Source organism: Saccopteryx leptura, chromosome 1, assembly GCF_036850995.1.
Source record: "Saccopteryx leptura isolate mSacLep1 chromosome 1, mSacLep1_pri_phased_curated, whole genome shotgun sequence".
NCBI lineage: Eukaryota > Metazoa > Chordata > Mammalia > Chiroptera > Emballonuridae > Saccopteryx > Saccopteryx leptura.
Genome location: NC_089503.1, coordinates 252563876 through 252582737, shown reverse-complemented (window position 1 = coordinate 252582737; position 18862 = coordinate 252563876). Strand labels below are relative to the sequence as shown.

At 45.5% G+C, this 18862-nt stretch overlaps 2 protein-coding genes across 8 annotated transcripts; one reads left to right on the top strand and one right to left on the bottom strand.

The window, feature by feature from the left end:
* Positions 1–1186: 1186 nt before the first annotated feature.
* Positions 1187–10707, bottom strand: FBXL12 (F-box and leucine rich repeat protein 12). Of its 7 annotated transcripts, none has more exons than XM_066361032.1 (3): positions 10392–10707; positions 10226–10307; positions 1187–2557 (listed from the first exon to the last, which is right to left on the bottom strand). In XM_066361032.1, exons 1-3 carry the CDS (start codon positions 10493–10495, stop codon positions 1736–1738), a joined length of 1008 nt encoding a protein of 335 aa, XP_066217129.1. In that variant the 5' UTR covers positions 10496–10707; the 3' UTR covers positions 1187–1735. The 7 variants fall into 7 exon arrangements, with proteins under 7 accessions (XP_066217129.1, XP_066217130.1, XP_066217127.1 ...); XM_066361033.1 differs by having other exon boundaries at positions 10235–10307; XM_066361030.1 differs by having other exon boundaries at positions 10226–10707.
* A 973-nt stretch (positions 10708–11680) lies between these two features.
* Positions 11681–13241, top strand: UBL5 (ubiquitin like 5). Its single transcript, XM_066361026.1, has 5 exons — positions 11681–11821; positions 12083–12149; positions 12321–12404; positions 12543–12580; positions 13081–13241. Exons 2-5 carry the CDS (start codon positions 12094–12096, stop codon positions 13122–13124), a joined length of 222 nt encoding a protein of 73 aa, XP_066217123.1. The 5' UTR covers positions 11681–11821; positions 12083–12093; the 3' UTR covers positions 13125–13241.
* Positions 13242–18862: the final 5621 nt, after the last annotated feature.

Sequence of the window (18862 nt, the reverse complement as noted above, 5' to 3'; positions counted from 1 at the left end):
AGGACTTCCGCACCACCACCTGCTAACACTTTCTGTTAAATAGTTGTGTACCACTGTCACTAACTTCACATCTGTTTCTCCATTCCTATTGGAAAGGCAGAGTGAAAGGGAGCTGCTCCAGGTGGGGCATCTGCAGCCCACCTCCAGGACCACCAGCAGGGCCCAGCCCAGGACTGGCGTTGACCCTTCCATCGTACTCCCTACAACAGACCCCAGATCCACACATAGCCCTCATTTCCCTGCCTGACACTTCTCCAGTCCCCCATGCCTCAGCCTCCATCCACCCAGTCCCCCAAAGGATGAGCTGGCACTGTGAGGTTTGTCACAGTGTGGGACTAGTAGACCCTAGCCATGGCCACACTAAGGAAGAACTCACACCACAGTCCTTATGCAGCCAGATGGGGAAGAAATCTCCACTCCACACTCCAGTAGGAAGAGCATGGGAGAAACATCCAGGTCTCTCTGATGGGTGTGCTTGGAATAAGGAGTCAAGGCTACCCAGCTCAGCCCCCTTTCCTCTATCCTGGCTCTGCCCACCACAGAGCAGGTACACTGGCTGATGGAGTAGGTGGAGAGCATGCGTAGAGCCTTCCTACTCAGCTTATAAGTAACGCTCATCTCGCGGGTTGGCACCCATGATCACTATCAGTCTGCCACCTGCATCTTTCAAGTGGTTCAGACTCAGAAGGTAGAAAGCGGGGCCCCTAAAACCTGAGCCACCTGTGAGGCCCTATCTAACTTCACCCCAGCCCCTCCACCATCTGACTTCACTTCCTATTGCTTACTCCTTGTTCCCATAACCACGGGGACCTTTGTCTGGTTCCTCAAAAACGCCAAGTTCATTCCCATCTCAGCATCTCTGCCTTTTCTATCTTATGCAGCGCTTCCTAGGGCTGGCGCACCACAAATCTGATCTCTGTTCAGAGGCCCGCTCCACTAACCACACACCTCCATCACGTGGCCCTGGTTTATTGTCTTGGTTTCTGAAACTGTTCCATGGACGACTCACCTGTTTATCACTCTGTCCTCTCAGGTTTTGTCTGTCTGGTTCACGTCTATAAACTGGCACCTAGGACAGTGCCTGCAAAATGGCAGGGGCTTAGAAACATTTGTTGAATGAACTAAATGCTTTTTCAAAAAAAAAAGTATTTTTATTTAATACCAAAATAATATATATTGTGGAAAACTTGAGAAATACAAAATACAAAAAAATACAATTTAGAACCTTCATTAATATTTTAATCATGAAAGACGCGTCACACCTGCTCTTTCTCTGTCGCCTCCAGGCATGCAGGTATTGTTTAGTGGTGTGTAGGCGTGTGGATGCACATGTAGGCAGTCCTTCCAGGCTTCCTAAGGAGCACTGGCCTCTCCGGCCCCTAACTCCTAACCACACCCTTCTGCATCCATCCTGTTCCTGAGGACCACCCCGAGAATGACCCTTTATTGAGCACCTTCTCAGGCTTGGTAAAGTTTAAGGCTTAGCAACATAACCATGAGGTAGCTATGGTCTTTCCCATTTCAAGATGTGGGGACCAGGCTGGCTGATGTAACGTAACAGAGGCCACACACTGGCAAACAATTCCAACTGTCTGGTGGTGCCAAGGCCTCATTTCTCTCTACTGTTGGCCTCCAGGCCCCTCTAACCTAATTACCTGCCATCTGCAAGGTGCCGCTCAGAGGGCTTGGGGCACATTAAAGAAAATTGAGATGGGTCTCAGGGACAGCTGGTGAGTCACATCCACCAGTCCATAGACTCTTTGGGGCAGGCCCTGACAATGACCAGACAGTGGGGCAGGCCCTTACACAGGATCCTCTCTGCCTCCTGACCCTCCCACCCCAGGCCCTGTAGCTCAAGGACCCTAAGCTTGGGCATGGTGAGGCAGGAGGAGATTATTTCAGCTGGGGAAGGCATTTCTGGAGTGATGAGTGGGCCCAGCAGACACAGACTCTCCAGAGCTGGCATTCCCTCCAGGACTGACAGGCCAGGGGCAGAGAGGCCCCTGACAGTCAGCCGAATCTTCTGCACATCTCGGAGGTGGCGGCTGATGGCCAGGAGGGTGCTGTCAGCTGAAAGGGTACAACCCAGCACCTCCAGCCTCTGCAGGTAGCTCAGTTCCTGCAGGCTTGTATCCAGCCCAGTCTCAGTCACCCGGTAGGTGCCACCCAGCACCAGTGAGCGCAGGGCGCGGAAGCGTGTCAGGCCCTGCAGGTGCTCATCTCGAAAGGCAGGGACACGATCCAGCACAATGCACTCAAGCAGGGGCAGCACAGTGGGGTCCTGCCCCTTGAGAAGCCAGAGCATGGAAATCTCACAGCTGTGCAGCTCCAAGGTCCTCAGGGTGCAAGGCAGGCTGCTGATTGGCACCATGCTCAGATCGGCCACATGCAGGCAGAGTCGCTTCAGGTTGGGACACTTCTGACCCAGGGCCCTCATCAGGGCTGGGGACAACTGGGGAGCATGGGAGCCTGAGAACAGGTAGCCACCCAGCCGCAGGGAATGGAGTCGGGATGCCATGTACCGGCGAAGAAGGTGCCACATGACTTTAGGCCGCATCTATAAGAGGCAGAGAGAGGGGTGACTGGGTGAGAGACAGGGGCTGTTCCCAGGTCCCAGCCAGCCTGAGTCAGACAAGCCCCAGAAGGGTTCTGCTGCTCCCCTGAACTGTCCTTCCACCCCCAGCCTCACCCGACCAGATACCTCCAGGGGTAACAAAACAATTTAACCCCCACCATTGTGACCTCTAGATCTGAACAAAAGCAATGAAGGAAAGAGAAGATCAAAACAGATCTCTCTTTAGCAACGGAGTGGATTCTCATTATCTTCTAGAGCAGCGGTTCTCAACCTGTGGGTCGCGACCCCGGTGGGGGTCGAACGACCAAAACACTGGGGTCGCCTAAAGCCATCGGAAAATACATACTGCATATATTACAGTTATGAAGTAGCCACCAAAATTATTTTTTGGTTTGGGGTCACAACATGAGGAACTGTACTGCGGGGTCACGGCATTAGAAAGGTTGAGAACCACTGTTCTAGAGTGAGTAAGAAAGCAAAGCAACCAGGACTTTTACTCCTTTTTTAATGACTACCTTGGAAATAAGCAACATAAAATAAAACTGAAAAAGGCTAAAACTACCCAGGGTACATTAGCTCTAGGTTTAAAAAAAATCACAGCCTGGTAAGAGCAACAGCACTTACACATTTCATTGCACTACACATTTCATTGTGTGTGCATTTTACCTAAAAAATAAAAAGAGAAAACAAAACAACAAAACGCATAACAAATTCTGTTGACTATTTTTGACAGAGAAATCACATCTTCCTGGCCAAATTTAAACCTGCAAGTTTGAGGGACAAACCTTTTTACATTTCAGAATATCAAATATGGGCCTGGTGGGTTGGCTCAGTGGTAGAGCATCGGCCTGGCATGTGAGTATCCCAGGTTCAATTCTCAGGGCACACAGGAGAAGCTCCCATCTGCTTCTCCACCCCTCCCCCTCTCGCTTCTCTCTCTCTCTCTCTCTCTCTCTCTCTCTCTCTCTCTCTCTCGTCTCCTCCCCTTCTGGAGCCACAGCTCAATTGGAGCAAGTTGGCCCCAAGCACTGAGGATGGCTCCACGGCCTCCGCTTCGGGTGCTAAAAAATGGCTCCAGTTGCAACAGAGCAAGGGCAGAGCATCGCCCCCTAGTGAGCTTGCCAGGGGTATCCCAGCCAGGGCACATGCGAGAGTGTCTCTGCCTCCCCTCCTAAAAGAAAAAAGAGAGAGAGAGAATATAAAATATTGGCCAGGATGTGCTGGAGAGCAGGCAGCTATCCAGGGTGGGCTTTGGTATTGGTCTGACTACTTTGAAATGCAATCTTGTAGCTTTTACTAAACTTTAAAATGTAGATACCTACTGCCACCTGTTTTGTTTAATATAGATGTTTCTGTTTTTGTACGCAGAGAATATCTCTAGAAGGATTTCAAAGAAAATGAGAGTATTTGCTACCTTTGGGGGAAAAACCCAGAGTGGACTTGGGACTACTGGGGGTGAGGGGAGACCTTCTTTTTCACCTTTTTTTTTTAAGATTTTATTTATTTATACAGAGAGCAGAGAAGTGGGGGAGCAAGAAGTATCAACTCTTAGTTGTTTCACTTTAGTTGTTCATTGATTGTTGTATGTGCCTTGACCCGGCAAGCCTAGGGGTTCAAACTTGGACCTCAGCATTCCAGGTTACCACTCTATCCACTACACCACCACCACAGGCCAGGCCCTTTTCATCTTTTACTATTTTGCATATTGTGAATCCTGTGTACAATACGTTATTTATTTTTTCAATAATTCTTTCATTTGTTTAAATGCACATATTGTCTGACCTAGTAATTCGTCTTTTGGGGATTTTACCCTAGAAAAAACAGCAAAAACTAGGAAAAAGCCTGACCAGTGGCGGCACAGTGGATAAAGCATCGACCTGGGATACTGAGGTCCTAGGTTTGAAACCCCAAAGTCGCCAGCTTGAGTCCAAGGTCACTAGCAGAGCAAGGAGTCACTGGCTCAGCTTGAGCCTCGCCCTAACCCCCGTCAATGAACAACTAAAGTGCCACAGCTAGAGTTGATGCTTTTCATCTCTTTCCCTTTCTGTCTCTCTCTCCCACTTTCTGTCTCTCTCTCTCTCACTAAAAAAAAAAAAAAAAAAAAAAGGCTCTGGTCAGTTGTTCAATGGATAGTGTCAACCTGAAGTATGACATCCCGAGTTCAATTCACAGTCATGGCACACAGAAGAAGTAAACATCTGCTTCTCTCCCCTTCCCTCTCCCCATTCTCTCCCTCTTCTCCACAATCAGTGGCTCAATTGGTTCAAGTGTGGCCCTGGGCACTGAGGATAGCTTAGTTGGTCTAAGCATGTCAGCCTCAGGTGCTAAAAACAGCTCATTACCCGAGCATCGGCCCTAGAGAGCATTGCTGGGTGTATCCTGGTTGGGGCACATGTGGGAATCTGCCTCATTATCTCCCCTATTCTTACCTAAAAAGAAAAAAAGGGAAAAAAAAGAATTAATGAAAAAAAAAGCTAGGGAAAAAAACACTAAATGTCCTTTGAAAATAGCCACATAGGCAGCAACTAAGAACAAAGTAGATGTAAAGATACTAATGCGTAACACCTTAAGATGTACAGGAAAGAGTGGCAAAATGATACCTGATATGTAAAAGAAAAGAACAATACTAATAATAGCTATCATTTACTGAGTACCTACTGTTTGCCAGGGGCAGGGCTGAGCATTGAACTAGAAAGCTCACAGTACCTGGTTGTATAGCAGGTGTCTGAGAAAATGTCTTGGCCAGAATCTTGTCAGGAGGGAAAAAGCTAAGATTGAGGAGAGAGCAAAGACTGAACACAACCTAACTCCAAAAGCCAGTCTTGCTCTTGTAACCACTGTACTTTTCTTCTCTATATAGATGCAAGGGCATAAATGCATAAAAGATGGGATAGGCCTGACCTGTGGTGGCGCAGTGGATAAAGTGTCGACCTGGAAATGCTGAGGTCGCCGGTTCAAAACCCTGGGCTTGGCCTGACCTGTGGTAGCGCAGTGGGTAAAGTGTCGACCTGGAAATGCTGAGGTCGCCGGTTCAAAACCCTGGGCTTGCCTGGTCAAGGCACATATGGGAGTTGATGCTTCCTGCTCCTCCCCCACTTCTCTCTCTGTCTCTCTCCTCTCTCTCCCTCTCTCTCTCTCTCTCTCTCTCCCTCTCTCTCCTTTCTAAAATGAATGAATGAATGAATGAATAAATAAATAAATAAATAAATTTAAAAAATAAAAATAAAAAAATAAAAAAAAGAATTTAAAAAAAAAAAAAAAAAAAAACCCTGGGCTTGCCTGGTCAACGCACATATGGGAGTTGATGCTTCCAGCTCCTCCCCACCTTCTCTCTCTGTCTCTCTCCTGTCTCTCTCACTCCCTCTCTGTCTGTCTCTCTCTCCCTTTCTCTCTTCCCTCTAAAATGAATTAAAATAAAAATTAAAAAAAAAAAAAGATGGGATAGAATAGTGGTTACTCTAGGGAAGGGTGAAGGCCACCAGGAAACTGTCAAATGCTCTTAGTTCATCTGTGGTACTATTTCAACTTTTTTTTGTCTCTGTTTGTTTTATTTGCAATTTATTTTGCAATGTATTTTAAAAATAAAATGGATTGGTGGATGGAAAGAGGGATGGATGGATGGATGGATATATCAACAGGTAATAAAACAAATGTAGTTCAATATTCATGGTGGGGTAGCTTGGTGTTCTTTGTACTATTCTTCAACTTTTACATATGTTTGATATTTTTCACAAGATGGTGAATAAAATAATACAGAAAAAAAATCATTTTTTAAAAGGCGATCTCTACAAAAATAATTTCTATACAGGACCACAACCTTGTGGACAGATAGGTTTCAGAATTCAGAATTAATATGGCATAGATACCATATATAATACCATCATTGCAGTCTAGGTCAGCTCCTCATTACCAAGTTAATATTATTCAGTATAAAATAAGACTAAATGGCCTGAACAGGTGGTGGCGCAGTGGATAGTGTCAACCTGGGATGCTGAAAACCCAGGTTCGAAACTCTGAGGGAGGTCGTCAGCTTGAGCACGAGGTCACTGGCTTGAGCCCAAAGGTCGGTGGCTTAAAGCCCAAAGTGGCTGGCTTGAGCCCAAAGGTCACTGGATTGAAGCCCAAGGTCGCTGGCTTGAGCAAGGGGTCACTGGCTCAGCTGGAGCCCCCTGTTCAAGGCATGTCTCAGAAAGCAATCTATGAACTAAATTACCGCAGCTACAAGTTGATGGTTTTTATCTCCCTTCCTGTCTGTCCCTCTGTCCTTCTCTCTGTCCTTCTCTCTCTCTCTCTCTCTCTCTCTCCCTAAAATAAAAAAATTTTAAAAATTTTTAAAAAGAAAGATTAAGTGGAATAAAGAAAAGAATATTAATATCCTCACAACAGTTAAGATCAGGTTTTGGCACCAAATGAATTAGTGCCACGCTTACAAAACAAAACTTTCCGCTTTGCAAACTTTTTTTATTTTTTTATTCATTTTATAGAGGAGAGGGAGAGACAGAGAGAGATAAGGGGGGGAGGAGCTGGAAGCATCAACTCCCATATGTGCCTTGACCAGGCAAGCCCAGGATTTCGAACCGGCGACCTCAGCATTTCCAGGTCGACTCTTTATCCACTGCGCCACCACAGGTCAGGCCCCGCTTTGCAAACTTTTTGATCTTGGAATTGCAGATAAAGAATTGAAGATGATAAAATATAAATAACCTGCCCTGGCAGGTTGGTTCAGTGGTAGAGCGTCGGCCTGGCGTGCAGGAGTCCCAGGTTCGATTCCCAGCCAGGGCACACAGGAGAAGCGCCCATCTGCTTCTCCACCCCTCCCCCTCTCCTTCCTCTCTGTCTCTCTCTTCCCTTCCCGCAGCCAGGGCTCCACTGGAGCAAAGTTGGCCCAGGTGCGCTGAGGATGGCTCTGTGGCCTCTGCCTCAGGCGCTAGAATGGCTCTGGTTGCAACAGAGCAACGCCCCAGGTGGGCAGAGCATCGCCCCCTGGTGGGCATGCCAGGTGGATCCCAGTCGGGCGCATGCGGGAGTCTGTCTGACTGCCTCCCCGTTTCCAACTTCAGGGAAAAAAAGAAAAAAAATATATATATATATATGTTTATATATATATGTATGTATGTATATATATATAATGTATATATATATATGTATATAAAAATAACCTTACCTCTCAGAACTGCACTTGTAGGTTTTAGCATAGCTTGTATCTGGATACAAGAAGACAGAAACAAGGACATTCTTGTGGAACAAGAACTTGCAGCATGGGTAACACCTGGGAGGTTGTCAGAATTCAGAATCTGGGGCCTATTCCAGACCACTGAATCATATCTTCATTTTATTGATTTTACAGAGAGAAGTTGCAGGAGGTGCTTCACTTTAGTTATTCATTGATTGCTTGTCATATGTGCCTTGACTGGGCAGGCCCAGGGTTTTGAACCAGTGACCTTAGTGCTACATGTCAACACACTATCCACTGTGCCACCAGACCAGGCAGATCTGCATTTTAATAAGATACCCAGGTCATTCATTTGCACGGTAAAGTTTGAAACACTACTTTATAACACTGTAATAGTAAAGAGTTGGAAATAACCTAAACATACAACAGGAAAAAGATAAACAAATTTGTTATATTCATTTAACAGCAGTTAAAGAAATGAACTAGATTTATACACACCAACCAGAATAAATCTCAAAAGTGATTTGTGAATAAAGCTAGTTGTAGGTGGATATATAAGTAAAATAGCATTTATTAATAATTGTCTAAACAGTAAAATAGTATCATCTAAACTTTAGAAGTACAATAATAATACTGCATATTGCTAATGGGCACATACATAGAAAGTGAATAAAAATGCCAGAGAGCCTGCCTGACCAGGCGGTGGCACAGTGGATAGAGCATCGGACTGGGACACAGAGGACCCAGGTTCGAAACCCCAAGCTCACCAGCTTGAGCGCGGTCTCATCTGGTTTGAGCAAGGTTCACCAGCTTGAGCCCAAGGTCACTGGCTTGAGCAAGGGGTTACTTGGTCTATTGTAGCCCCCAGCCAAGGCACATATGAGAAAGCAATCAAATGAGAAACTAAGGTGCCAAAATGAAGAATTGATCCTTCTCAACTCTCTCCCTTCCCATCTATCTGTCCCTCTCTCTGTCACCAAAAAAAAAAAAAAAAAAAAAAAAAAGCCAAAGAAAGACTACAATTCGGCCCTGGTCGGTTGGCTCAGTGGTAGAGCGTCGGCCTGGCATGCAGAAGTCCCGGGTTCGATTCCCGGCCAGGGCACACAGGAGAGGCGCCCATCTGCTTCTCCACCCCTCCCCCTCTCCTTCCTCTCTGTCTCTCTCTTCCCCTCCCACAGCAGAGGCTCCATTGGAGCAAAGATGGCCCGGGCGCTGGGGATGGCTCTGTGGCCTCTGCCCCAGGCGCTAGAGTGGATCTGGTCGCAACAGAGCATCGCCCCCTGGTGGGCAGAGCGTTGCCCCCTGGTGGGCGTGCCGGGTGGATCCAGGTAGGGCGCATGCGGGAGTCTGTCTGACTGTCTCTCCCCGTTTCTAGCTTCGGAAAAATACAAAAAAAAAAAAAAAGAAATTCCTGAAAGTAAATGCATTCATTTAAAAAAAAAAAAAAAGACTACAATTCCATTTCATAATAGTAGTTACCTCTGAGGAGATTTTCAAAAAGTGCAATAAATATATAAATGTTTATGCATACGTAAACATTTGTATGTGTTTCACACAATCTGCAGTAAATAAGGCAAAAAAAAAAAAAACAGATTAAATCTAGGCGGTGAGTGCCTGTTTATCTGAAACTGTTAGGGTCTATAGACTTTTTTTAATTGATTGATTTTAGAGAAACAGGAAGGGAATGAGAAAGAGAGAGGCATTCATTTGTTGTTCCGCTTGGTTGTGCATTCATTGGTTGCTTCCCCCATGGGGGATGAACTCTCAACACTGGGTGTTTCAGGGGGATTCTCGAACAGACTGAGCAAACCGGCCAGGGCCTCTCTATACATTTCTGTATTTGAAATAGTTCATAATTAAAACAAAATAAATAAATAAATAAAATGCAAATGGTAGGCCCTGGCCGGTAGCTCAGTTGGTTAGAACGTTGTCCCGATAAGCCAAGGTTGCAGGTTCAATCCCCAGTCAGGACACATATAAGAATCAACCAATGAATGCATAAATAAGTGGAACAAATTGATGTTTCTCTCTCTCCCAAATCAATTTTTAAAAAAGTATGTGTGCATAATTAAAAGTTCTTTTAAAATAAAGTAAAATAAAATGCAAATGGTTGAAAGTAGAAATGGTTCAGTTGCACTACTCAGGAAATTATTTCTGGAAATAAGTTGACTATGGAAAATTATTTCCCTATGAAAAGTCATCAGTAAAAATAATCATAAATTATCATCTAACCAACCAGCATTTATGTATGTTGACTATGTATATTTCAGACACTACTCTAAACCCATTCCTTGCAAATCTCGGTTAACCCCATTTTGGAAATGGGGAAACCGAGGCCGGGAGCTCTCTCTCTCAGTGGCGCAGGTAAGCGACACGGCCGGGACGCTCCCTGGACAGCCTTGGCTCGAAATCCAGGGTGGGAGGGCTGGTCCTTGAGGTCCGGCCACCAGAACGCAGCCCAGGCTCGCCCGACCTACCCCAGTTACCGTATAGAGCGTCAGGTCGACGTGTCGCCACAGCCACCGGTCGTCCACCAGCCTCTTCCAACGGTGACACACTCTGAGGAAGGAAACCGCGGTTAGAACAAACCCTACCCTGCATGACTCTTCGTCCCCCACTCCCAACTGCGGGGCAAGGCCGCACCTGGAGAGGCGAATCCGGTCGCGGACCGGGAGGTAAGAGAAAATCTCCAGCATGACCGAGTCCGGCAGGTCCGAAAAAGTCGCCATGATCCCGCTGACACGCATTTCCACTTCTGGCTAAAGGAACTTGGGAGACTGGTCTAAGGAGCTCCGCAGGAGGCGGGAGCAGAGGTGGTGCCGGCAGGGAGGTGGCCACGGCCTCACGGCAGCCGGCGGGAGCTTCAGCTTTCCTTCTGAGGGAGTGTGATGCGGCGCTGCGGGTCTGAGGGGTCTGGGGAGACGCGCAGCGGATGGGGCTTCGAAACAGAATTTAGCTAGGAAAGCGTGCCTGGGGCGGTGACAACGTCAGGAGCGTGGTTAAGGGCGGGGGATGTGATTCGCGGTCGGGGCTAGAGGCGGTGACAATACTCGGGGGCGGGGCTAGTGACGAGAACGAAGACCCGTAGACGTAGCTAGGGCAGTGACATAGGCCGGGCGGGGTTGGGGCGGGACCACAAGCGGAAGACTTGGAGGAGAGTGAGACTTCTTTTTAATACTTAATAATGCCTTTTTTTTTTTTTTTTTTTTTTTTTTTTTGTGAGAGGGACAGATGAACAGGAAGGGAGAGAGATGAGAAGCATCAAATCTTTGGTGCAGCACTTTAGTTATTCATTGATTGCTTTCTCATATATGGCTTGAGGCGGGGGGGGGGGGGGGCACTACAGCAGAGCAAGTGACGCGTTGCTCAAGTCAGTGACTTTTGGGATCATATTCATAATCCCATGCTCAAGCTAGCAATCCCATGCTCAAAAGAGCACACAACGTCCATTCTAAGTGCTGGTACCCAGGCCAGGATCAGACAGGTCCCTCGCTAATTCACTTTAGTCGGCACCCCAGGTGTCCCAAGGGGGCAGAAGCATTAGCCTGAGAGGAGGCCTAGCCCTGAATGAAAGTAGGGGGCTAGACCCGATGACTGCTGGACTCGACCCGGCTCCCCTTAGCCCCCTAGTTGCAGTAAGGCTTCGTCGCAGAAACGACAGGTCATCTCCCCCTCCCCGATGTCACTCGAGCCCCTCTAGAGTCCCCACCAACTGGCAGTGAATGAGACCTCAACCAACGAGCTGGGCTCTGGCCCCTGACCTCTAAATCTTTTCCACGCCCCTATATCCGCCCTCCACGGGCCAGGACCACCACTCGGCCCTACACACGCACTGCCAAGTGTCTCCCTGCCCAGTCCGGGGACCCCAAAGCCGCGCCTGGGGACCGCAAGACCAGGTCTGAAGTTGGAGCGTAAAGAACGCCGCCAGGTATTAACCGGAACCTGAGGAGGGGCGGTGCTCCAGCCGCGCACTTCCGCTTCCGGCTCTCAGTGTCGGCCCTGGCTTTGGCTTTGGCTTTGCTCTACACTACAGCGACGAGGTTGTGGCGTCGGCAGGTTCTGGGCGGTTCAAGGTGAGGGAGCCAAGTGGAGTGGTCTGCAGCCGAAAAAAGCTGGAAGGACCCGGCCATTGCCGGTTCGCGGGCCTGCGAGAGGCGACCTAAAGAGGGGGAAGCGCGGCTGTCTGGGGTCTGCAGGCCTGGGACAAGGAACTTGGGCCTGGAGGACTTGGGTCTGGGGGGTTGAGAAATGAACGTAAGTCTACCGGAGGTCTTGGGGCCTGGGAGACCCTTGACGTCCTAACCGCGCTGCCTCCCACCCCACTCCCTGTGTAGCTCCAGACAGGATGATCGAGGTTGTTTGCAACGACCGTCTGGGGAAGAAGGTCCGCGTGAAGTGCAAGTATCCACCGGTGGGGAGAGGCAGTGGGTCGTGGGGATGTTTGGCATGAGACAACTCCGTCCATGTTGTAGAGGGGGCGGATGTGGTCCTGACAAAGGGAGTTCAGCACTGCAATGTCCCCTTCTGCGTTCTACCACCCCGTACCATTTTTCTTAACTCCTATGCGCCCAGCACCGATGACACCATCGGGGACCTTAAGAAGCTGATAGCAGCCCAGACGGGTACCCGCTGGAACAAGATAGTACTGAAGAAGTGGTGAGTGCAGTGACAGAGCTGGGGGGTTGGGTTAGGGGAATGCTGCGGACAGTCCCTTTGCTTGGGCAGGGCTTCCTCAGCCTGCCTCCAGGGTGAAGAGTCACCTTAGGCTTCTGTCTGAAAGTTTCTATTCCATAGGTACACGATTTTTAAGGACCACGTTTCTCTGGGGGACTGTATCCTTTGTATGGTTTCTTGAGGAAGGTCCTGGTTCTCTGTTCAATACTGAATCTATCTGAGATTATACACATAAGATGTTTAACTTAGTATGTAGCACATGGTAAACATTTAGAAAATGGTAGTCTTGTAATTATTTTGTTGGGGAGGAAGGTGGTTGGTTGACTAGTACAATATTTTCAGGCTTAGAAGACACTTTAAGGTATATATATTTTATTATATGTGCTGCCAAAGTGAGCACTAGGTCAAAATATTACTAATTAATGAGCTCCACCTGGTGTGGACGGAGGTCAGGGTGGAGTGAGACTCGATCATGTCTGCTGTGCAAAAGGAGCATGACCTTTTTTATAGTTTGGATTCATTACAAATCAAAACGACCCAGTCCCAAGTGGCTTCCTTAGCTCTGAGCAGAGCACTCAGGCCACCCTGTCCTAGCTGGGAGAGATAAAAGGGTGGGGACCCAGCCCATAGGAAGGATTCCTTAACACTTTTACTTCAGATGAAATCCACGATGGGATGAACCTGGAGCTTTATTACCAATAGAGCAGAATTCCTTCCCCACACCCTGCCCTCCCTTCCCCTCTTCTCCCACCTTCACCCCTCACACTGGTATGGATGCTTGTTTTTAAAAAGTCATGTTAATAAAAACTTAGAAGCAGCTTTTCTGTTGTCATCTTTGAATGAAGGCTGTCTAATGAGGGGAGGCTGGTATCTTGTTGTCACTATGCTCTCAGTGCCCAGTTACTCAATAAGAGCTCAAGATTGCCTGACCAGGCAGTGGCGCAGTGGATAGAGCGTGGGACTGGGATGCAGAGGACCCAGGTTCGAGACCCCGAAGTCGCCAGCTTGAGCGGGGGCTTATCTGGCTTGAGCAAAAAGCTCACCAGCTTGGACCCACGGTCACTGGCTCGAGCAAGGAGTTACTTGGCCTGCTGAAGGCCCATGGTCAAGGCACATAGGAGAAAGCAATCAATGAACAACTAAGGTTTCGCAACAAAAAACTGATGATTGATGCTTCTCATCTCTCTCCGTTCCTGCCTGTCTATCCCTCTCGCTGAATCTCTCTCTGTCTCTGTAAAAAAAAAGAAAAAGAGCTGAAGATTAACTGGATCAGTGAGGGAAGACTAAGCCAGTAGACTGGGAGCCTTCTGGAAGCCCAGAGGTCTGGGCCTTGCCATGGGTTTATGAAGGGCAAGAGATACTGAGATTACTGTCATCCTAACAGTAATCATAACAGACTAAGGAGCCTCTGAGTAGGGGCAGTAGATGTAGTAGTTAGGAATACAGGTTCTGGATTCAGACAGACTATGGGTGGAATCCAGCTCTGATACCAAGTGACCCTGGGCAAATTAATCTCCCTAAGGCTTCATTTCCTTTTCCAAACTGGAACTGATAGTATTCACTTCATTGTCATGTTGTAAACTGCATATGATATAAAACAGTTAAGCATCTACAGTACCTAGTGCTTCTGAAATCCTAGTAGACAGCAGGACAGTGTGGCAAAGGCTGAATTTTGACATCATTAGTAGTGGGATTTGGGGAAGTCAGCTTTTTTGCTCCTCAATTTCATCCTTTATAATGGGGTACCATTATGATACCCACATCTCAATGAGATAATACAGTTAAAACAGCAGGATGTCTGCTACATAGTGTTATTAGCTGTCTCCAGCCACCTTCTCCCAGGTGTGAACAGACAAGACAACAAACACCTCAACTCTGTGCCCCTACCCACAAATCCTGGGGTCAACCTTGGCACTGTCCTTTCCCAGAGCTATATTCTGAAGGCCTTCTCAAGAGCTTCATGCAGAAGCTTGCTCCATTCTTTTTCTCCTCTCTTGTATTGACCTGCCCTGTCCTCCTTAGTCCCTAATCACAGTGCAGTCTAGCTCCCTGTGCCTCCTCTTCCCTCCAAGCTCCTTCCTTCCAGCCTCTGCCTTCCCTTCACCACTAAGCTGCCTGGGATGCTGCCAGCCTATAGTGCATTAAGAATGGTTTTTATTTGGTCTCCCATTAGTCACCTCTCTACCTGCTTCTTAGCCTCCCCCCTACCCCTAAGACATGTCTGTTTCCTGGTACCCTTCCTCTTCCTACACTTAGAGCTCAATCTCCCCCTCCACCTGGCTGTTCAAAAACCAAAGAAATTCTTTAAAACTACACAACAGCCTTTTATTAACCAATGTCACCCCCATAAATTTTAAAAATATATATTAAAAGAAATTAACAAATAGAAGACCTGAAGTAAAACAAAAATAATAAATAAACTACATGACAGCCTTGACAAGGTAATTCCTTTTGATTTCATTTTATTTTATTTTTTTATAAAAAAAAGAAAATGCACACATTTCAGAGAATTGAGGGGCTCGTGATTTTATATATTTTTTATCTTATTTTTCCTTTGCATATACTCCAAAATCCCTGTTTCTTGCAACAGTATGTGTTTAAAGTGACATTGGCTTTTATTCAAATGCTCTCATAGTCAGTCCCATTCATTCATTCACCAAACACTGAACGTGTATGATATGTCAGTTGGGAATGCAACCAAGGTGGAGGACCAGGTCCTTGCCCTTGACCTCCTTTCTCATGTTGAGACAGATGTCTCACCAAGCAGATTACCATGCATTGTGAGATGGGTTAGCAGGGAGTTATGTACCAAGCATGGTGGGAACCACAGAGGAGGAAGGACCAACCACAGGTGGCTGGAAGGGGGGTGATCACAGAAGGCTTTGGGGCTGGACTTAGAAGCGTGAGGAGGGGTCAACATTGAGTGAGAAGAGGAAAACATTCTATTTTATTTTTATTTTTTATTTTATTTCTTCATTTTTTAGAGAGGAGAGAGACAGAGAGGGACAGAGAGGAGAGAGAGACAGAGAAAGAGAAGGGGGGAGGAGCTGGAAGCATCAACTCCCATATGTGCCTTGACCAGGCAAGCCCAGGGTTTCAAACCAGCGACCTTAGTATTTCCAGGTTGATGCTTTATCCACTGCGCCACCACAGGTCAGGCCCTTTTGATTTCAAGTCAGCATAGAAAAGTATACACCAAAAGGAAAATCTTCCTCACCCCATTCTCTCTCCTGACGTCAGGACTTTTTCAACACATTTGTATAAACTTCAGTTTTATTTTATTTTTTAAATTAATTTTAATGGGGTGACATTGATAAATCAGGGTACATATGTTCAGAGAAAACATCTCTAGGTTATTTTCACATTTGATTATGCTGCATTCCCATCACCCAAAGTCCAATTGTCTTCCGTCACCTTCTAACTGGTTTTCTTTGTGCCCCTCCCCTCCCCCAACCCCGTAACCCCCACACTCTTATCCATGTCTCTGAGTTTCATTTTTATGTCCCACCTATGTATGGAATCATATAGTTCTTAGTTTTTTCTGATTTACTTAGTATAATGTTATCTAGGTCCATCCATGCTATTGTAAGTGATCCGATGTCATCATTTCTTATGGCTGAGTAGTATTACAGAGTATATATGTACCAAAGCTTTTTAATCCACTCGTCCACTGACGGACACTTGGGCTGTTTCCAGATCTTCGCTATTGTGAACAATGCTGCCACAAACATGGGGGTGCATTTCTTCTTTTCAAACAGTGCTATGGTGTTCTTGGGGTATATTCCTAAAAGTGGTATAGCTGGGTCAAAAGGCAGTTCGATTTTTAATTTTCTGAGGAATCTCCATACTGTTTTCCACAGTGGTTGCACCAGTCTGCATTCCCACCAGCAGTGCAGGAGGGTTCCCTTTTCTCCACATCCTCGCCAGCACTTATTCTGTGTTGTTTTGTTGATGAGCACCATTCTGACTGGTGTGAGATGATATCTCATTGTGGTTTTTTTTTTCTTTTCTCATTATGGTTTTAATTTGCATTTCTCTAATGATTAGTGATGTTGAGCATTTTTTCATATGCCTATTGGCCATCTGTATGTCCTCTTTGGAGAAGAGGACATTCATTTCTTTCACCCATTTTTGATTGGATTGTCTTCCTGGTATTGAGTTTTATAAGTTCTTTATAAATTTTGGTTATTAACCCCTTATCAGACGTATTGTCAAATATATTCTCCCATTGTGTAGTTTGTCTTTTTATTCAGTTCTTATTGTTTTTAGCTGTGCAAAAGCTTTTTAGTTTGATATAGTCTTATTTGTTTATCCTGTCTTTTATTTCACTTGCCCGTGGAGATAAATCGGCAAATATATTGCTGCGAGAAATGTCAGAGAGCTTACTGCCTATGTTTTCTTCTAAGATGCTTATGGTTTTACGACTTACATTTAAGTCTTTTATCCATTTTGAGTTTATTTTTGTGAATGGTGTAAGTTGGTGGTCTAGTTTCATTTTTTTGCAGGTAGCTGTCCAATTTTCCCAACACCATTTGTTGAAGAGGCTGTCTTTACTCCAATGTATGCTCTTACCTCCTTTGTCAAATATCAGTTGTCCATAAAAGTGTGGGTTTATTTCTGTGTTCTCAGTTCTGTTCCATTGATCTATATGCCTGTTCTTATGCCAGTACCAGGCTGTTTTGAGTACAATGGCCTTGTAGTATAACTTGATATCTGGAAGTGTGATACTTCCCACTTTATTCTTCCTTTTCAAGATTGCTGAGGCTATTCGAGTTCGCTTTTGGTTCCATATAAATTTTTGGAATATGTGTTCTATATCTTTGAAGTAAGTCATTGGTATTTTAATTGGTATTGCATTGAATTTATAAATTGCTTTAGGTAAAATAGACATTTTAATGATGTTTATTCTTCCTAACCATGAGCACGGTATATGCTTCCACTTGTTTGTATTATATCTTCCCTGATTTCTTTTATCAATGTTTTATAATTTTCTGAGTACAAGTCTTTAATCTCCCTGGTTAAATTTATTCCTAGATACTTTATTTTTTTGGTTGCAGTGGTGAAGGGGATTGCTTCCTTAATTTCTCTTTCTGACAGTTCATTGTTAGTATATAAAAATGCCTCTGATTTCTGAGTATTAATTTTATATCCTGCCACCTTGCTGAATTCATTCATCAGGTCCAGTAGTTTTTTGACTGAGACTTTAAAAAAAGATTATTATGCTAATACATACTTGTGAAAAAATCAAAATGTCATTTAAGTTACTCATTTCTTCCTTCACCTATATCACCAGTGGTAGTTATTAACATATTTGATTGAATCCAGAAATTTTCTGCAATATAAACATAGTTTTTACACAGAGTTAATTGTACATATTCTAACTCTGATACTCTTAAGCAGCTTGCTTTTCGTGATTTTTTAATGCTTCGATATCTTTCTGTAAGTAATATCATTATTTTATGTAATTTTGTTGATTTTTTTGTTATGCTTTGTACATACTATACTGTAATTGCTATGCTGTGCATACTATGACTTCCTTTTTTCTACCCAGAAAATACACCCTTACTATGGATGGACCAGGCACTCTTTTGAGTGCTTTGTAAAAATTAACTCATTTAATCTTGACATCAAAGGTATGTATGAAATTATTTTATTTCTTATCCTCATTTTGCAGATGGGAAAGCTGAAATGCAAAGGTTAAGTAATTTGTTCAGGGTCTTAGCAAATGGTATAGTCAGGCTTTGAACTCAAGCAATATGACTCTTAAGTGCTCTTAACCTACCACATCCTGTCTCTACTTTCTTGTGAACATTTTTATTGTTTTTGTTTGTTTTATTTTGTTTCCCTGTTTTTTTATGTTACTGGGCCTCATTCTTTTTAACAGTCACACGAAGGTCCATGCTATAGATGAACTGATGAACTCTTCCCTGTGTCTTGACTTCCATATCTATCACCAGTTCTGGGTCCCCAACCACCTCCCCAGTGTCCCGTGGGCGCTTCAAACTCCATTTTAAAGTAACCCAAATTCAATTCATCATTCTTCCACCAGCATCTTCTCCTGTGTCCCCATCTGAGTGGCAGTGCCAATACCCACGTTATCAGGATGGAGGCAAGAGCCAGCTTGAGAGGAAATAAGTGAAGTAAGCAGGTTCCAAGGTAAGTGTAAGGTGTTTGAGGCAGTGGTATAGGGAAAGGGTTAGTTTTGCACAAAAAGCAAAAGGGGGTGGGTTAGTTTTGGACATCTGGAGAAAAGAAGTGGGAAGAGGGAAGATGGAGGACCAAATTTAGCCTTCTGGTTATTAGTTGCTCATCACCAAGGCAACTGTGTTGCTATGGCAACAGCAAAGCCAGCACCGCAACTCCCAAGTACCTCCTCGGCTGCCGTTACTTCCACACCAGCCAGACACTTTCGTATGGGGGGCTGCGCCCCTCCGTAAACT